The following is a 20,929-nucleotide window of genomic DNA, read 5'->3' as shown; positions in this document are numbered from 1 at the left end:
ACTCTGAACTATTTTGGTCACTTTATCGCTGGAAAAATGTACTAGTGTTGGAGGCAGTCCAGAGAAGGTTCACTCGGTTGTGGAGGGACTGTCTTATCAGGAGATGCTGAAAAGGATAGCATTGTATTCATTGAAATTTAGAAGAATCACAGACAATCTTCTTGAAACATCGAGGATTCTTGGGGACTTGACAGGGTAAATACAGAAAGGTTGTTCCTCTTGCGGGAGTGTCTAGGACATAACCTCAGAATAAGAGGTTTCATTTAAGACTGAGCAATTTCTTCTCTTGGGGTAGTGAATCTATGGAATCCTTTACTGCAGAGGGCTTTCAAGGCTGGGCCTTTACATATATTCAAGTCTGAGACATTTTTTAATCAGGAATGGAATCAATGGTTGGGGGAAAGGGCAGGAAAGGTGGAATTGATTATTATATCAAACATGATTTAATTGAATGGTAGAGCAGACTCAATGGGTTAAATGACTCCTTTCTGCTCCTCCGTCTTGTAGTCTTAAAGTTGGCCAATATTGTTTTCATCAGAGAAGGAGAACTTATGGAGAGCTTTGTGTTGGTTCCAATGGAGGAGTGTTTCAGGCATTGGCATTATTCAAATGAAGAAGTGTCGCTGAGACTAAAATTGTTTACTATGAGATTATTATGCTGATTTAAAAAGGGGGGAGTGGCAGTTTTCAGTGCTACAGAAAAAATGAGCAATGTGAATAGTGGTAGTTTGAATGTGAGCATTTGGTATTTAATGTTGGGCAAAGAAGACCTGTGCACTAATATCACTTGTTGGTTTTCAGTCAGAGAAGTTTGATTGTGTTCGACTGTGATAATGTTTCTTCTCATAGCCAGTTGTGTTCCTTTTTGCCACAAGCTTGATTTTTGATAATAAATATACACCTGAATTCCCACAATGTTATGCACTGTTAGATTTCTTTGGAGACAATATAGGCATGGGGGATAGTTTTCCCAACAGATGAGGGATGATAAGAAATGGATAATTGGCATTGAAACCTGAAGTCTGGGTTGAATATTCTGCCACGATTCTGAATAGTCTGATTTAATCATTGACAATGGCTGAGGGCAAAATCGTCAGTCTTCCTGATACTTCACTGGAGGAAATTGTGGCTTGTCCAAATCTGAACAAGTGAGGGGTCAACTTCAAGGCAGTGGATGAGTCAACATAGATGGTGGAAAATCAGAACGGGGTGTGCTAACTTACCTGTGGAAGCTAACTCCTCTATCTGTATGGATGTTGCTCAGGGTGTAGGTGACAAAAACACAGGTTCTTGGAGATTTACTAGATGAAACTGCAAGAGTGGAAAGAGATGCAGGTTTGTTGGGAATTGGGTCAGCGTAGAAGGTGCTGGGTCTTGGGAACAGAATTAGTTCAGTGACTGAGCAAATAGAGCAAGAAAATGTGGGAACAAATTGGGTATGTGACTGGCTTGATGTTCTAAACCATATTCAATGTAGCATGTACCACTGGACTTGAAACAATATAAAGAAAACTTGAACAACTAGAATGGAAAGGACATCAAAGATTGACTGCAATTAAGTTGATGAAGGTGGGGGTTATTGATTATAAATAATGGCTTTTGGTTTAATGATTGGAATTGACGTACTGTTCATGCTGAAGAAACATTAGGAATATGACTGGGGATGTCTGAACCATATATTGAAGGTATTCAATGTTATAGGTCAGAATCACTTCGAAAAATAGTTTAGCTTGTTTGAAATAATTGATCTGTTACTGTTGAATCCACAATTAATATTTTTTTTTGACCTGAACTGTTGGATTCATTATTTGAGAGTACAGCCTAACATTGCCAACAATTAAGCAAATCTTAGCCACGTCCTGACAACATTTCAACAGCAGTGCTGAAGACCGATCTAGCTGCCCTCCTATTCCTTTATAGTTGCAACACTGGCTTCTACTGTTAATGTGGAAAATTTCCCAGGTAAGACCTATCTGCAGAAAGTGGGACAGATCTAACTAAACTAATAACCACCCAGTCAGGTTATTCTGGATCATCAGCAAAATGACAGAACGGTTAGGTTGAGGTTGACAGCACTATCAAGTAGCATTTAATCAGCTGTAACCAGCTCATTAGTTCCTAGTATTGGTTCCGCATGCGCCACTCAGTTCCTGACCTCGTTATAACCTTGGTCCAAAGACCTGATTTGAGGTGAGGCAGGAGTGACTACCTGAAACAACATGATGCCATTTGACTGATTACGGCTTCAAGGAAACCTAACTAACTAAGATCAATGGGAATTAGGCAAAATATTTTGCTGGCTGAAGCCATACCCAGCACAAAAGAGTATAGTTGTGGTTATTGGTGGTCAATCATCTCAGTCCCCGAGTTTCTCAGAGTAGCATTGTCAGCCCAACCATTTTTGGCTCCTCTGAATAATCTTCCCTCCATCATAAGATCAGGAGTGGGGATGTTCATTGGTGATTACAAAATTTCAGTGACATTCATGATTCTTCAGATAATGAAGTAGTCTTTGTCTGTATACAAGGTTGGATAAATTTTGGGCTGGTAATTGTCAGGTAATATTTATGCCACAGAGACAAGTACTAAATTAAGAGCATGTTCAACAAGAGAGACTCTTACCATTTTACCTTGATGTCACTGAATCCCCTGCAATCAAAATCCTGGAGGTTACCATTGATCAGATGCTGAATTGTATCAAGATTGTAAATATTATGGCTACGTTGGTGGGTCAGAGACCAGGAAATCTGCAGCAAATAACTCACCACCTGGCTCCCCAAAGTCTGTCTACCATCTACAAGGCGCAGGACAGGAATGCTGTGGACTTGCCTTCATTTGCCTGGGTAGGTGCAGTTCTGATAACTCTCAGCCAGCACTTTGAACATTCATTCCCTGGCAGCAGTGGTGGCAATGTTACCATCTGCAAGTTGCACTACAACATGGCTCTTTTCAACAGCACTTTTCAAACTTCCAACCTGTGGCATGTGGAAGGACAAAGGCAGCAGGTGTATTGGAACATGACCACCTGCACGATTTCCTCCAAGTCGCATATCATCCTGACTTTAAACTATGTTGCTGTTCCATGGATCAAATTGCTGGGCCTCCCTTCAACACACTCGACGTATCTTTACCCCAAGGATTTCAGCAATTCAAGAAGCTCATCAGCTTCACAAAGAAAATCAGGGCTGGCAAATTATGTTGGCTTAAACAGCACCACCCACATCCCATGAACAAATAATAAAATAATCTATGTATAATTTTGAGTAATTATTGCTTTAAATATGTTTTGTGATTGAAACCCTTAAATTGTGGTACTCTGCAGTATTTTTCAAAATAATGGCGTGATCATTTAACTTCCAAATGATCTACTGTTCAATTTTAAAGAAGCTTTCACTACTTGGTTTTATGCTATACATAATCTAAAATCTAATCTAATCTCATCTAACATTTTAGACCAAGAAAAATCAAGTATGCTGTAAAGACTACTTGTTGCATGAATTGTTGTTGGAAAACTCAAGTTCTGAATTCATAAGTGGTCATCATACTTTATAAGGAGAATCAATTGTATGGGTTCCAACCATCCAGAAAATTTGATATACAATACAGGATAGAAAATGTATCAAATGTATCAATAACAGCAATGTTTTAATGCATATAATGTACCTTCTGTAAAATAAAAGGTTTAACAAAATAAATGCTTAAAATTTCTTGTGCTTGCCTCATGTTGTAATCATAACAACAAGAACATGCATTGCAAACACTCCAGAGGCTGACCATGATCAAGCAATGTTCTTGTCTGGGGAATCGCCATAAACCTAGTAGAGAGAAGACGACTGGTAGTGATTTAACCTGAGGGTCACTTGAACTCTGGCGAGACGAGATTGAGAAAGAGAATCTTTTGTGGTAACCATTGTGTGTGCAGGGCCCATGCTGTGGCCATCTTTCTGCATTGCAAACCAGCAGTCTAGCCAACTGAGCGAACCAACCTCCAGGCTAAGGCACCTTCTGTATTTTAGTTTTTTTTTCAAACATTCATTTTCATCATTGATGCTTTCTCAAGGGTTTTCTATTTTCCTTTCTGAAACCAGACAAAGAACAGTGGGATCTATAACGAGTGAAATTGTCTATATAATGTTTTGTGTGTATAAGCAAATTAGTAACTGATGAAAATATGAATGGCAGGACTTTACAGTAAATGTTTTACAGATATTTGAAATAAACTCTTAGCTACTTTCCAAAATTCTTCCACACCTATCTCACCTTTCTTTTCCATCATTTTCTCATCATACTGAGACACACTTCTATTGGCTTTGGACAGTGTATAGAGACATACAATCAGCCTCAGCTTCTTTCCTCAGCTGAAAGTCATGCTAGAGAGTTATAAAATGCTTGTGCCTTGGATTGTATTCCTCCTTTTCAATTACAGGGTCACTGAAAGCAAATAGAATTTGCAATGGTAATTTAGAATGGAGACCTATTTTGTCATTTCTGATAGGGTGTGCATTTCTCTCTTGATCACTGACAACAGAACCTGAGATTTATTCTCCAATGCAGTTTCCAAAATTCCTGTAACAATTCAATTTTTAAATCGTCTAATTAATCAGAGAAACTGTACTAAAATTTAGTTCAGAACAAAAATCATAGTTCACTTTTTTCAGACAAGTAGTTATGCACAGACATTTCTTTGTTGTAACTTGTGTAATAATGTTTAAATTATTTCAAGCTTTACATCTGGTTCAGAAAGAGCCCATTTAATCCATCCTCTCTATCAGTTATGAGAAAGCGATATTCAGTTTGTCTGCTCCCTATCTTTTGGTTATTGTACAGCAACTTCTTCATCTGTAAGCACAGAACCTTTTGGAAATTATTATTAAATCTGTTTTCTCCATTTTTTTGTTCAGTCCATTCTAGATTTTAGCAAAATATTTCCAAAATAACCACCTTTCCTCTGGTTCTTTGCCAGTTCTCGAAAATCAGCAACCTTTGTTTACTCTCCCCCTGTTGGAAAGCATTTTCATTACTCCATTAGGAAAACATTCATAATTTTTTCATCTATCATAACTTCCCTTAACTTTCCTTGCTTTAAGGAGAATAGCCTCAGTACCTCTAAATTGTCCAACATCACTGAGGTCTCTTATTCTTAGTGGCCCAGATCTGTCAAACTGTCATGTTGTGAGCTTTCTGTATTTCTTTAATTACACCATAGCTTGCAGCTGCAGTTTTTAATGATATTTTGAAATGTAAGATGATTATTTTATTAGCCTTTAATCCTATTTACTCCACCTTGAAGTAACATTTCATGACAGTTCAAGTAGGATACAGAAAGTAAATGCAAATTCTCTGGTATGAGTAAAATGCCTGATCTGTATAATATTGAATAACTTACTTTGAATTAGTTTATAATAAGCATAAGTTTGTTTTGGTAATAAATCTTGTTTATTAGAGGGATTATATCAGCTAATTTTTTTTTAAACTTATCACTTTGTCCATCTTGTAGATTGACTTTCACTGTTTTGAGTATTTGGGGATATTGACCTTGTCCTTTTCAAGTAGTTTTCTCAATTGGACACACAAACCTGCACTGTAGATAGTTACATTAATCAAAAAGATTCTGCTTTTATGTTTGGTCTAAATGCACTTTGATTTATTTGACAGTTCCTGCATATATAACAAGGTTTTAGTTGTAATTCCTAGGCTGCCCTGAGTTCAGCTTATCGACTGCAACTAAACAAGAGTGCTGCACTTATTCTCAATGTTTTTGCTTCAAAGCTTTAAAAAAAAGACTATCCTCGCATGATCTTTCTCTGTTTCTGCTGGCAGTGTTTGTGGGTGCCATGTGGATATAATTTAACTGCAGCTTTGTCAGTTATAAATTGACCTACCTAAGAATAAAGTTCACACATAAAAAAGGCCAATCAAACCAAATGTCTAAGGGCTATTGTTTTCATGGAGTCCTTTTGCATAAATTCCCTTCCGGAAGGGGAGAGCTGTACATCTCTATGACTGTGTTGTAGCATCCTTATTAAAAATGCAACCTAGAGGAGGAAGGAATTTGGGGAAATTACAAACCTTTGTTTGTTTCTCTTATTCCATTTGTCCATTTTTGTTTTCATGGACCTTCCTGTGAGATGAAATAACCACAGTAGTTTTTGTTACATTCATAGCATATGTTCTATTCACTTGCAGTACAATAGTTTTATACATCATTCTCTGGCTAGTATTTTCACAACAGTGGTACAGAGAAGTGTTAAAGCAATTGTTTAAAGTTCAGTGGCTTTTTTTGTTGAGTTAAGCAGATAGACAAAGGATACTGAATAGCTATAGTGTTAAATAGCCAGTCATTGATTAAAAGGATTGGTCACAGAAAGCTATGGTGAGGTCCTTCATAATATTACAAAAACTGCACAATTCTATCATGCTGTAGTATATGCGATAAAAGTGTTATTTCAGCATTGTTCTTTTCTCTTTCAAGAAAAAAATGGATCGAAGAACTCTCTTAATTTGTTGAGTGAAAGTTGCAGAGATAGATCCCACAATTTCCCAATGAAAGCATTATGGTATGAATTAAGTTTATTTTCCACAAAAGGAAACTTGTTAGTTTGTTGCCTTTGTGTTACCATGAACCTTTCTTGGGTGTTTCCATCTGCACACATCAACATCCTATGCTTTCTAGTATTTATTGCTGTTATAGTTTTTTAGCAGCTTTACAAATATGGGTTCAGAATAAATATTATAAACAGTTCTCTCTTTTAAGGAAAACGCAAATACCACAAGTCACTTATTTTCTGTTGACAAAATGCTCTTTAGAAAAATTGATTTAACATTGCACTTAATCAGGGTTACAGTTGAGATTATTCTTGCTAATAGGAAACAAAAGCCATTTTCAAACAATGACTGTTTGCAGCTTGCTAATTATGTGGATTATTTTCAGTTCTTATTCTTTTTAAATGAAATATATATGGAAAGTCCAGAGTTAGAATAAACTAATTTGTTCCTTGTACTCTGTGTATTTCCCTGTTATTTACAGCAGAAATGTTGACTCAGTTCTGAGTTACATCTCACCTGAAGGAATTGTTCTTCACTCTGGATCAGACAGTGAATTCCCATAAAATGTTACTACTTCATAAATCGCTGCTAATGGAGCTAGATGCTCATTTAATAATAACATTTAGATTAGACTAGATTCTCTACAGTGTGAAAACAGGCCCTTCGGCCCAACAAGTCCACACTGACCCTCCGAAGAGTAACTCACCCAGACCCATTTCCCTCTGACTGATGCACCAAACACTATGGACAATTTAGCATGGCCAATTCACTTGACCTGCACATCTTTGGACTGTGGGAGGAAACCGGAGCACCCGGAGGAAACCCACGCAGACACGGGAAGAATGTCCAAACTCTACACACACACGCCCAAGGCTGGAATTGAACCTGGGACTCTGGTGCTGTGAGACAGCAGTGCTAACCACTGAGCCACCGTGCTGCCCATAACTCACTTATCTATTTAGTTTCAAGTTCATTTATCCGATTTTTGATACATAGGTAAAGTTTGTTCATGCATTTTCAGTCACTGCATTTGGGGAAAAAATGTTAAGTATTTTGAGATATGTTGATGACAATTTTTTATTTTTAGAAAGTTTCATTTTGATAAAACACAACTTTCTGCTCACTGTTCATAAGATATAGGGGCAGAATTATTATCAGTATTCTGTCAAGGATTCAACATCAACAAAAAGAGACTGTGAAAAGCATAAAAGCAAATACTGCAGCTTTTGACTCATTTCCAAGAAATCTAAGATAAATGTTTGTAGCTGGCAGCTATCAATATTGCACTGGAGCCTCACCACGAAAGTTTCTTGTTCTTAGAAGAAGTGTCTCAAAAAATGAGGCATTCATAGCGCCAATCTGTACCTGTTGTCTAGATTGATTCAGGGGAATATCAAATGTGCTATTCTGAAAAGACTCATGTCCTGGGCTGTTCCAATCCTTTTAATTGAAGATAGATCCATCCATCATGAAGACTGAGTACCATGTTCTGCTCAAATCTTTATCTATATTTTTGCAGCATCATAGCTTTCTTCTCACCAACATCCAAAGCTCATCACTATGCAGACTTGTGCAAAAATTCTAGTCCCTGCACAAAATCTACTTGACCATCACTGCTGCCGTCTACAATTTCCAATGGCTTCTTGCTATTTGATACACTGAATTTAATATGCTTGGTTACCATAAAGCATGAAAGACATTGTAGAAATAATGTGAGGCAAGTCCATAACAGCATTCATAACATTGCACTAAGGTTTGGAATTCAGTCCTTCAAGAAATGGAAGCCATTGGACATTGGGTATGACAGCAGTGATCATCAAGTAAATTTAGTGTCAACTTTGATGTTATGGAAGGTAGAGTGTGTGTCATGATGGGGTTTGATGCTGGTGAAGAAAGTTGAGTTGCGCAGCAGCAGAAGTATAGATAACGGTTTTAGCGGGGAAAGGTACTCAGACATGGATGGGTATATCCTCAACTAGAAGACATAGGGTTTCTGACCAGTTATATATCCTCCTTTTCCTTCTGATCTCCCTTATTGGTGACAGAGCTTCCAGAAGAGCAAGTCCTTGACTGTAACTGACTCACTCTTTGCTTTATTGTTTCACTTTACATCTCTGAAAGTTTCCTCTCAGTGCTGTTTCTTCCATCCTGTTCCATCTGTTTCTATTGTAAAGTGGCCTGAGCCATTTCATTTCTCTTCAAGGTGCTCTGCCAATGCAAGTGTTTTTTGCTAAATTATGAAGAACTTCTGGGATTTTTTTGGAAGCAGTGGCTATGGTACTAGATTAATAATCTAGATATTTAGAGTAATGGTCTGGATTCAGGAGTTTTAATACCATCATGGCTGCTCAGCAGCTTAAATTCTGCTGCTTAAATAAATTTGGAATAAAAGGTTTGTACTATGTAATTAACACTTGTTCTTTAAAATTTTTCTAGTACATTAATGCCTTTTGGGGAAGGAAATCTGATCTATCCCTGCCCACCTGGTCTACATGAGACTTCAGACCAATAGAAAAATGGTTGGAACTTCGCAATGGCCTAGCAAACCATTGGTTATCAAAAAGCAGATTCACCGATCTTTTTTTTCTGGGGAAGTTAGGGATGGTCAATAAGTGCTGGCATTGCCGGTGATGCGCACATCCCATGAAGGAATACTTTTATTTTAAAAAGAGTAAAATGACGATTGGGAGAATATTTATGTTTTTAATCATAATTCATGTCAACTGTTTACTTTTTTGAGAATTATACAAATGGGACAATGTTTATCCTTTCTGTCCTCTCATTTATCACATTTCCATGTGTAGTTAGATGTCATGATGAATTAGATGTCTCTCCTTGAAAAAGAATTACATAAGTTAATCCTATAAACCGATGTTAAGCATACTTAGGACTTTTATCCTTGAAGCTGCAACAGGCAGTTACATCTCAAATTGCTAACAGAGAGCTGTTCCAAATAATAAAAAGGATGTTGGTTTATGAGACTTAAGATAAAATGGTTCCAAATTCCATTGTATCTCAAAATTTCAGACTGCCTGAATTAATGAGACAGACATTTTTTAGCTAGTGTCCTGTAGTAATTGAAATATATTGTGAGTCTATCCTAAATACAACTATAATTTTGGCAGTGACAGTAAGCTATTTATAAAAATTGCATTTAATGAACAAAATGTAACATGGTTTTGTTTCAATATGATATGAATACAAGTCATTGCTATACAGAATCATAAAAAATGACTGCGCTTGTACACATATTGTGGTGTAATTGATTTGTTTTTTCAACTGCACCTCCTATCCGAATGAATAGGTGTAAACAAATAGTTATGGACTTAACTGCAGACCACAAAGGAATCTCCTTATATTTACGATGCTGATTTCAGAAAGTATTGGGAACATCACATTAACTGTGTTTAATTCAAATATTTTTTTGAAATCTGATCCAACCTTTGTAATTTTTCCATCTATGTTGTTTATTTTAATAGCCCTGCTTTGAATAGAGAATATTGTAAAAGTTGATTTGTCACATTTGGGTTTCTAACATGAATTATTGAAATCCATAAAGTATTAATGGAAATTTTTCACTTCATGAAAAATGCCCTTCTGTCTTGGAAGATGCTTTTAATATTGAACCCTATTTTGTAACAACACAAACTATATAACTTCACATAGCATTTGAGCTACATTAAAAATGGCAGGACTGTTTTAAATAAGTATTGTCATCACACAATCCATATTTCCAGATTCAAAAGCAATACATTGGTTATATTTATATCTTTATATAGTACAAGCAAATAAATTTTAAAATTAATTTAACATAATTCAAATATTGTAAATAAATGAATTACATATTATGTTAAATGGTGATGGTTTATACAATATAATAGATTATGCGTGGCAAATACAGGAAAATAAAGTCCTTGGGGTACATGCCTTTTATATTAAACAACAAAGGGAATTATTCATTTCGTTTTGTATTGTACATTTATTCAATTTTCATTTCCTTCATAGTCTAAATTGTTTCTCCCCCTCTCCTGCAACTTGTTGTTTGGTCTCTTCAGCTGACTGTGGCAACAGTCGTGCCCTCTTCCTTTTTCACCTCTTCAGCTGTAGCTACCTGATTGAACTTACCCAGCTCTTTTACACTTTCCAGGAGAGATTTAAGTGTTTCCTTCAGACCTTTCTCCATTAACCAACCCTCACTATCACTCTCAGGATCTTCAGGATTTGCAATGCTATCCAGGGCTGTGTGCAAATATTGGATCCCAACCATCACAGTCACCTAAAATGCAGGTAGAGAATATACCATCAGTTAACTAAGTCCGTGGTAGTCACAAACAGGAGGGCATTGTCCAAGTATAAAGCAATTTTAGAGGCCTTTTGACATGCAGTGTTGGTGTCCCTGTCTCTGAACCAGAAAGCCTGCATTCAAGTCTTACCTGTTGGTAAGTCATCAGACAGCCTGACGGGGTAAATCTATCACTGGGATGAATTAGAATTCTTTCTTGGCTGTGGATAATCCTGCAAGTCCATGCTCCAACAGGTAGTTCTGGCTGGGCACACAGTGATAACATGAAAATACTCTTTGATGGCATGCTGCATATTTGAAGTTAGATGGGCACCCCGAGCCCATTTGGGGTCCATAAACCTTTGATTGTGAATTATATTTTACTGTGTTCTCTGAATTTAGCTGAAAGAGGCACACAAAGAGCATGCACTCTGCATTATGCTAAAAATTATTACAATTATGAGTTTGTCAGTAACTTGGTTGTGTGTCTGCAATTTCAGGAAGAAGTTAGTTCATCTTGTCCCATTACTGTTTCTACCTGAACCTGCTAATGGATTTACACATTTGTTAGAATCCCTGCCAACCAGAGGACGACTTTATTAATTAACCAATTTTTCTGCTATTGATTGCTGGCTTATGGGTTTTAAGCCATTCCTGATGAAGGGCTCTTGCCCAAAATGTTGATTCTCCTGCTCCTTGGATGCTGCCTGACCTGCTGAGCTTTTCCAGCTCCACACTCTCGACTTAAGCCATTCATGGCATTCCAAGACTGAATTTATGCAGTTGACTTAATTGACCTATTGGTATAACATTCTCAGCTACGGATTTGTAAAGCATATTGAGGATGTTCAGACTGTTATAAAAATTCAAAGGTCAAATTTCCTGACTTGTGCAATTATGTCACAATATGACTTTGCTGTTTTGCCCTGAACGAGCCTCCAAAAGGCCAGAATACAAACCAGAACAAGGCAACAGTGCTGTCAGATCAGTATTGAATTTAGATTGCTTTGATGCTAATCTCATTTGAACCCAGAAGGTCATAACTATTTCTATTACCTTGATTACCCACCTTCTCCTGATAACTTTTCACCTCCTTGTTGACCAAGAATCTATCGCCTCTACCTTAAAATTATTCAAAGACTCTGCTTGCACTACCTTTTCTGGAAAAAAATTCCAAAAATCACCATCCTTTGAGAGAAAAAAAAGCCTCATCTCTCTCTTAAATGGGTCACTCTTTATTTTAACAGTGACCCCTAGTTCTAGGTTCTAAAAAAAAAGTCCTCTCCACATCTGTCCTATCACCAAACCCTCATGACCTTGATTTGGAGATGCCGGTGTGGGACTGGAGTGTACAAAGTTAAAAATCTCACAACACCAGGTTATAGTCCAACAGGTTTAATTGGAAGCACACTAGCTTTCGGAGTGACGCTCCTTCATCAGGTGATAGTCCTTGTTCAATTTGAACCTTGTGTTATAGTGCATTACCTGAACTTTCTGTTATAATGCGTGGCAACACAACTGTGTGTTTTATTTTAAATTCAACATTGAATATCTGACCCACCACCATCTTTTCAAGGAGAAATGTTCAAACTCTAAAACGTGGAAAAACTATTTGAACAGCTCATCATTTCCTCACACAAACATTTATTTAGGGAAATGTTTTACAACTAAAGTGTAGGATATATGGGCAGGCCTCTTGATAGGTAGAGTCGTGGAGATGTATAGCATGGAAACAGACCCTTTGGTCCAACTCATCCATGCCGTTCAGATATCCCAACTCAATCCAGTCCAACCTGCCAGCAGCCAGCCCATATTTCTCCAAACCCTTCCTATGCATATACACATCCAGATGCCTTTTAAATGTTGCAATTGTACTAGCCTCCACCACCACTCTCTGCATGAAAAAATTGCCTTTTAGGTCTCTTCTATATCTTTCTCCTCTCACTCTAAACCTATGCCCTCTTGTTCTGGACTTCCCCCACCCCAGGGAAGAGACTTTGTCTAGCTATCCTATCCATGCCCCTCATGATTTTATAAACCTCTATAAGGTTGCCCCCTCAGCATCTGATGCAACAGGGAAAATATCCCCAGCATATTCAACCTCTCCGTCTAGTCTTCCAACCCTGGCAACATGTTCTAGTTTCTATTTTCAAGAAGGTGCACGATATGGTTCTTATGGCTAAATGGATCAAAGGGTAAAGGAAGAAATCAGGAACACAATAGAACATCAGGCAATAGTAATACAAAAGCAAAACATTACAGATGCTAGAAATCTTGCTGGACCTACTCAGCAAGTCAGGCTGCATTAATCAAGAGAAAAGCAGTCATTGCTTCAAGTCAGTGGCCTTTCATCAGAATGATGTCTGATGAATTGTCTTCCACATGAAACTTTAATTCGGCTCTGTCTCCATTGATATCTTCAGACCTATCTTTGACCACAAACTTAAGAATAAAATGTTAAGTCTTTACAATACATGGTTTAACTTGCCAATTTGTTGATTGTAGAACCTTGACTTGTCTTTGTTTTTGAGTTTCTCCTGAAGTGTGAATGTCATAGCATAATTTGATGTGGAATGGAAACGTATGAAAGTTATTTTTAAACTAGAATGATGTTTTATCGAGGGAAATAATCTGGATCTCAGGCAATATATAGAGTGTACAATATGAAACATTCACTACTTTCCATTGTGAAATCAGTTTATTTTGATAAATTGCTTGGTAATCATGCATCTCAAGTTTTTTTAAAAAAGGCCATTTGGCCCATCAAATAAACTTCACCAAAGTTCACGCATAATTACACTAATAGTCTTTCCTTCTCTATGCCATGATTTCCCTCTCTGTTCTCCCTATTTCCCTGCATTCAGTCCAAGGAATGCGCTCTTCTGGATGGTGTGCTTGCCAATTGAGCAAAGGCAGCCCTACTTGGACTTATGCTGTTTGGAGCTTGGAAGAATGAGAGTGGATTTATTGAAACATACAGGATTCTGAGGGGGCTTGACAAGGTAGAGGCTGTGCAGTGTAGAGCAGGATGACTCAGTTTAAAAATAAGAGATCTCCAACTGAAAATGGAGGTTTTATTTTTCCACCGGATGAGTGCTGCCATTAGTAAGGTTAGCCTCTGTTGTCCATCCCTAACTGGCCCTGAACTAAGTGGCTGTGGGTCTGGAGCCAAATGCAGGCCAGACCATGTAAAGAGCAGATTTTCTTCCCTGAAGGCAATCGGTGAACTATAAGTCTTTACAACAATTTATGCTAGTTGTCTTTGTCACCATTATGGAGACAAGGTTTATATTCTGTAGTTATTATTTGAAGTTAAATAGTATGATTTAAATACTTGACCCTACAACATTAGCCTGGAGCTCTGGATTATTAACCTAATACCATTACAATTCCACCACCATCTGCCTCTTCTTTCAGAGGGTCATCAATCTATGGATTTCTGACCCTCCCTGAGCAGTGAATTGGAGTTATTTAAAATGTTCAAGGGCAGCTGAATGAGATTGATTTTTGATCTAGAATGGTTATGGAAAGGCAGGCAGAACACAGAGTTAAGACTTCAATCACATCAGCCATGATATTACTGAATGATAGAGCAGGCTTGAGGGTCCATATGATTTGGTATTGCTCTTATTTTTTGGGTTGTTCTTCGCTCCACCATCCAACACACACACTCAGACAGATATTAGGCTCTGAGTTTGTAACAGTAAATTCACATTCAGATGCAGTATTGGTAGTATGGGTTGCAACCCAAGTCATTGAAGGGAGATTAAACACAGGCTGTTTGAGGAGAGAAACTCACATTGACACTTCATTTCTTACAATTTGCAGCATCCACACAATTGAAAAGATTTTCAGTGCCTGCTTGTTATAAAGGAAAACATGTCAGTAACTTTTGCAAATCAAGTGCCCACAAACAATAACAAATTAAATGACCAGATAATCTGTTTCAATGGTACTGGTTGAGGAATAGATGTTAGCTAGGAAAGCTTTCACCTGTTCTTTGAGTAATAGCATTGTCACAGAATCTTTTCTCTCCTGGTAAGGTACACCTTGATTTAATGTGGCCTCTGAGCAATGGTCCCTCTGACCGTGTACTACGTATTCAGTACTGTATTGAAATATCAAGCTAGGTTGTACATTCAAGGCTATGAGGTAGAACTTGAGTCTATGGCTTTATAATTCTGAAGTAAAGTTTCTTCCAATCAAGGCAAGGTGAGTGCCACTTTAAAGTTACAAAAGCTTGAAAATTTAAAGACGCTTGAAGCCAGTGTCCATCATCAACCAGCAAGTGTAAGCCAAAGAATACTGTCAAGATTTGTTTTCATACTACATCTCAGCCACTACTCATGTTGACTAAAGAGAAGATAAAAACCCATCTTGTCTTGCTTTTGCTATCTTTTACAAACATTCTCTTTATCTGTTGTTTTCAAATACTACAAAATCTGTTTAAAACATTTTAGTAATCTATCAAAGTCACTGTCCAGAGCTAATGACAACGAAAATCAAAATGATTTTCTGAAGATGCTTCTTTTTATTTCACTAGATGGGATGTGGGCATTGATACCTGGCCAACATTTATATCCCATCCCTAGGTGCCTCTGCATGGCTTTCTCAGCCATTGAACGTCAACCTCATTTCTGTGTGTCTGGAGTCAGATGTTGGCCTGGTCAAGTAGGGACAACAGGTTCTTTCCCTAAAGGGCATAAATGAGCCAGATTGTCATAAAAAAAGTTGTCATGGTCATTATTACATTTCTTATTCTGGATCTATTTATTGGATTCAAATTTTGTCATTTAAACCTAGGACCCCAAAATATTGCTTAGGTCTTTGGATATTTACTAATGCTACTAGGCTATTACCTGCCCTTCCCATACAGGACTTTTAAAAGCTTGAGGTGTACTTAGAATTCACTAACTAAAGGATTTTGCATCGCAATCAAATAAATAGTGTATAATTCATCTCCTTCATTGTCATGGAGACAGATGGGGCAAAAATACCACGTATACTTCACAGAGAATTCTGCTTAGCAACAACATTTTAGCAAACAAAAGTTTAACTTCATACATATGTGCCATTAATGAGGGAAACTCACTTTAATACAACAAAACTATCAATAATCCATTAATGTAACCATTGAAAAAGCAAAACACACACAACTAATCCTCAAAGTGTGCATCTAGACCTGTTTGGTGCAAAAGTAATGCAGACAGCACTTGTGGATAGGGGAAACTGATTAACTTTTTCTCCACAGATGCTGCCTAGTCTGTAAAGTATTTTCGGCATTTTACAGTTTTATTTCTGATTTCTAGCAGCCACAATATTTTTCTTTTGTACAACTTATTGTTGCAGCTTGCATAATATAATCCAGTCCTTATTAATCCTACAGATAGTTTCTAATGTTATGTCATGAACAGAGGAACTCATTAGCTCATTTGGTTTAAGAGAGCTGGTCTATAGTTCACAATAATGACAACAGTGTGGGCAGTTGCAATTTTGTTTTGGCTGAGGTTGATTTGTGATCTGCCCTCCAGAATAGAAAGTAATGGCAAACTACTGACAAAAACTGTCAAGGAAAATGGCTCAGGAAGAAGTATCTGTGAACAGGGAGCAAAGGACCTGCCTCTGTGGGAGCTTCATTGATGCTATTTTCCAGTCTTTTCTGCCTCCATGTACATTGTTTCTCTTACAAATTATCATCTAACGTCCTCTTCCATGGCTCGATTGAATAAGCTTCCACCCGCGTTCCAAGCAACGTATTCCAGATTGGAAAAAAAAATGTTCTCATCGCATCTGTTACATTTGCAAAGCACCTTAATTCTGTGCCCTCTTGTTCTCGATGCTTTTATGAGTGAGAACAGTTTCTTCCTCTTGTCTATCTCATGATTTTGAAAACTTCTATCAGATGTCCTATTGGCTGCGTTCCCCCCCCCCCCCCCCAAGGAGAACGGTCACAACCTTGCCAATCTATCTTCCCAATGTAAGTTTCTGAACCCTGGAACCATTTTTACAAATTTCTTCTGCACTTACTGCAATATGGCACCCACAACTCTACATAATAAACTGTACACAATGCTCCAGGTAAGATTGAACAAGTATCTTGGATAAATTCAGCACTGCCTCTTTGCTCTTTTACTCTCTGTTAATAAAGCCCAGGATGCTGTATGTTCTCTCTAATAGATACTAAGAGGTATATGGCACAGAAAAGGTCCTTCAACTCCTTGTGTCTGTGCCAGTCAAAAATAAGCACCTAGCTCTTGCAATGTTATAGGTAATATGAAGGTGACAAACAAAGCAATTCTATTGATTTGAACTAACATTTAACATTTTGCAAGTTCAAAACAGATCAAATTTCTAGGCTGACGCCCAGAACAAAAAAGATTTCTTTTGCTCTTCCATGGTTAGAATGTGGGCAACACACCTCCTCCAGTTTCCTCCCCGCCTTGGAGGGTGGGAGGAGCAGAGTTCTGAGGGATGGAAAGGCAGAATCCAAAATATTGTGACACTTGCCCTCATGTTGATTATTCTGCCTTTTTGAAGATGGCAGGAGACTTTAGTCCTGCCCACTGAATGCAGCAGGCAGCAAGCAGCACCCTTATGAGAATTCTCCAACAAAAATACCACTCAGGCAGTGCAATGATTTCCTAGATGGATCAGTGGGGATAGGGGAGGGACTCAATCATTACTAGAGACCTGTAATAACTGAGCTGCTGGATGGACACCTCAGCAGCTAAGTTTAAAAAGATATATTGATCACTTTCTCCCAGACTCTCAACAACCGTGTAAGGGTTCAGTATTTTAAAAAAATTATTGGTCTTCTTACCTCTAGTAACCACAGGATTAGGACTAGTGCTCCCATGGATTGCATCATGTTAGTGTAATAATTGAGGAGAGCTTCCTTGCAGCCCCGAGTCCAGAGGTTGAGCTCCTCGCTCTGGAACTCATAACTGTAATGGGCGGAATTGTTGGTGATCTGCTGCTGGATACAGGGTCGAGGGGAGGCTGGATTGCAGCAACTGAATGGGACCCCATCCGTCAGGTACTTCCCATCGATATTGCTCTTAACACGGCTGTAAGGAGGAGAGATTTAGGACAGGTTACGGCTCTTAGTGTTACCTCAACAACACACCAAATGAATCCCGAGTTCAAACTAAGACTGAGCCATGTCTTATCTGCACTTTTCACATTATGACTGAATTATTCGGTGCAGCAGGAGGCCATACTCCCATCGGGCCTGTGCATGCTCTGTCACCTAGTGTCAATCTCCTGCCTTTTCTCTATGTCCTGTATACCGTCCCAACAAAATCCCATGTCCTCTTGAATGCTTCAATCGAACATCTCTCCTTCCCCAGGTCCAGGGAGTTCATTCCAAACCCTAACTACTGGCTGATTGAAAACCTTTTTTTCTCACTTCACCCTTGTTGGATCACTTCATATCTACGCCCTCATATCTTTTTTTTTACAGGTGCAAACAGCTTCTCCCAATCTGCACTATCCAGCCTGCTCATTATTTTGAAAACCTCAATAAAATCTCCTCTCAGCCTCTTCCCTTCATGGGAAACAAAACCAATTTCTTCAATCTATACTCCTAGCTGAAGTTTCTCATTCCTGCAACCCCTCACCCCTTCGCGCGCTCTCCAATGCATTCCCATTTTTTCCTATAACGAAACACCAGAACTGTACACTGACGTCTGACGAGTGTTTTACACAAGTTTAACATTACTTCTGTGCTCTTGTACTCAGTGCCCCTATTAACAATACCCAACGCACTTTATGCTCTATTGACTGCTCTCTCCTGCCACCTTCAATGGTCTGCGTGCATCGATTTCCCATCCTACTCACTCTTTCACCTCCTTAGAGCTGAAGTCCAGGTATCTGTTGCTGATCCACTGGATTTCAAACCAATCTCTGAAGCCGTTGTTGCCACAGCAGTGGAACTCGATCTGAAGTTGGTCGATAGTTTTTTTCATGAAGCACCGTCCCGGAGTGTCGGTGTCTCGATAATATTTCATGCTATTCTTCAGCCCCTTGGCCAGAGTATCCTCCATATAGATCTTCATCAGAAAGCTCAGCACCACAGAGAGGAAGGTCAGGCAAGTGAAGAACAAACAGGCGCCAAGGTAGAACTTGAGGAAAGGTTTCCACCGGGCATATTTCGCAGGGTCAAGGGAATCATAGCAAAACTTGCCACCAAAGCAGTTGATGGTGCAGGCCAGCACGCCCACCAGGATCAGGGAGTTGGGGACTAGGTGGCTCTCCGCATTGTCCATCACTTCGCTTCGTTTCCTCAGCTCAATCTTAAGGAACAAGCCCATCCCAAAAACAACGATGCCGGCCAAGACGCAGAACCAGTTCAGGAGCCAGAGCCCCTGAGCCAACTTGACACGCTTCTGCAAGTCGAACTTGACTTTGAGAATGGCCATTTCCTACTGCGGAAGTCCAGGGAATGGGATTTGAAGATTGAATTTGGGGAAATCAGTGAGATTTGGGCATGGGTGCAGTAAGGGCAGGAGACAGACCACCTGAGATCAACTCAATCTTGTGACCCTCCATTCTGACCACCCTCAAAAGCAAAATCTCCAATGAGACGAGAATGGTGTGGGCGCTGTGAGCTGTCCAAGGTAACCGAGCCAGAGCCGGGGGACAGAATCCGCTTCCAGCGCTAACCCTGGCGCACCTTTCCCCAGTACTGGAGAGAGCTCCTCCAAGAATGCACTCGGGAAAAATCTGACAGTGCAAGACGTCACCTTAAAACCAGTAATAGGTTTTATCGCTAATCATTTAGAGAAAGCTGTGGCCCAGTTGAGTGATTGAAATTAATCCGCGCTTAATTTCACCGGGTTGTCCTCAGGCTGTCAGAGACTGCATCTTCACCTGGCCGCTTTCTTGTATTTGAAATGTCCAGGGAAAGTGTTTTTTTTAACTGAATATTCTTCGGAATAACTTCATGGATTATTTATTATTGAATTAATATCGTGCTGATACGTGCATCAGGTTTCCTCCTCTACAATGTAACGAAAGCCAAAACAAATATTCAACTTAATAGGCTCAGTAAGCTTAAATATAGGTCAATACCCTGGAAAGAACACAGATCAAATAAAAATAGATCGATACTAACGGAGCGCTTTTAAAGCTGCAGTCCGGATAAAATTTTGTGGAGACTTTGTATTTAAAGGCCTGTTATACTGGGCTAAAGATTTGCCAGATATTCATAGTATTCATTTTTCTGTCCTTGTACTTCAAAATGTTATTTTCAGTTTCCACTGGTCGCTCAAAGTCTGCGATATACAAACCTTGTGTTTATATAGCGCTTTGAAACTAGCGAACTGTGGCAACGAGCAGTGAAATATAATTTCACCTGGGTGACTGAGAAAGGCGCACTTAATATTCACATGGGGGCATCTCTTGCTTCCCTCAGTATAGAATTACACACCATCTCTCTTGTGATTCACTTATCTCTGTCAACCCAAGAATATATATCTTGGGTTGAGCAGATTTAAGAAATCTTCAGAACAAAACAAAATTGTAAGCAGACCATTAGAAGTCTTGTACATCTATTTCCCCACCTGCAAAATCAGCTGTGTCGACATAGACCGGTAGAATATTTGGGCACTGCATTAAGAATAATACATTAAGATTTGACTCCCATTAGTGGGAGCCCCTATCCCACTGGAATATTGCACGTGGGTGCCATTGGTCTTGCATTAATCTTTGGTCCTCTGTGATACATATCACTGGAAGTGAAACATAAATATAACTTTACCAACAAAGTTATGGACTTACTTGAACAGCAACGTTTCACTATCTGACTCAAACTGGTGAGTGCAGGTAGTGAATTGGCTCCTTGGTATCAATGTAGTGAACACATTGAAATTGGTGCAGAAACTCTTTGTGAAGGAGTGATATCAGATAAAAATTGTGGCTTGTGTCAGAACCAATTAACAATGAATAGGGTTCAGATTTCATAAAATGCGTTCCATGAGTTAGGAGACAGCATAAGCACAAAATCCTCAAAGACGTAAATTCAGATTTTACTGGTGCCACGCACTGTACTGAATGAGCTGAGGAAGTATGGTATAGGATCAGTGGATTCAAATTCTTAGA

At 38.7% G+C, this 20,929-nt stretch overlaps 1 protein-coding gene and 1 long non-coding RNA gene across 2 annotated transcripts in view; both read right to left on the bottom strand.

Moving 5' to 3' along the window:
* LOC122552788 overlaps positions 1–20,929 on the bottom strand; it is a 48,543-nt gene that overhangs the window by 1,089 nt on the left and 26,525 nt on the right. The gene's annotated exons all lie outside the window — the stretch shown is intronic.
* On the bottom strand, positions 10,145–19,566 carry prph2a (peripherin 2a (retinal degeneration, slow)). Its single transcript, XM_043695720.1, has 3 exons — positions 18,668–19,566; positions 17,649–17,895; positions 10,145–10,822 (listed from the first exon to the last, which is right to left on the bottom strand). The coding sequence occupies exons 1-3, from the start codon at positions 19,246–19,248 to the stop codon at positions 10,598–10,600; spliced, it is 1,053 nt and encodes a 350-aa protein (XP_043551655.1). The 5' UTR covers positions 19,249–19,566; the 3' UTR covers positions 10,145–10,597.

This window comes from Chiloscyllium plagiosum, chromosome 9 (genome assembly GCF_004010195.1).
Source record: "Chiloscyllium plagiosum isolate BGI_BamShark_2017 chromosome 9, ASM401019v2, whole genome shotgun sequence".
NCBI classification, from domain to species: domain Eukaryota; kingdom Metazoa; phylum Chordata; class Chondrichthyes; order Orectolobiformes; family Hemiscylliidae; genus Chiloscyllium; species Chiloscyllium plagiosum.
Note: the sequence above shows the minus strand (reverse complement) of the source record. Positions and strands in the feature narration are given on the sequence as shown.

What these genes read in the sequence shown, in the direction of transcription:
- prph2a (XM_043695720.1), bottom strand. Translation starts at nt 19,248, where the DNA reads ATGGCCATTCTCAAAGTCAAGTTCGACTTGCAGAAGCGTGTCAAGTTG. An exon ending in AGCTCTAAGGAGGTGAAAGA is followed by an intron (nt 17,896 to 18,667) that starts GTGAGTAGGATG and finishes TCCTCCTTACAG; the next exon opens with CCGTGTTAAGAGCAATATCG. An exon ending in TAATCCTGTGGTTACTAGAG is followed by an intron (nt 10,823 to 17,648) that starts GTAAGAAGACCA and finishes CCTGCATTTTAG; the next exon opens with GTGACTGTGATGGTTGGGAT.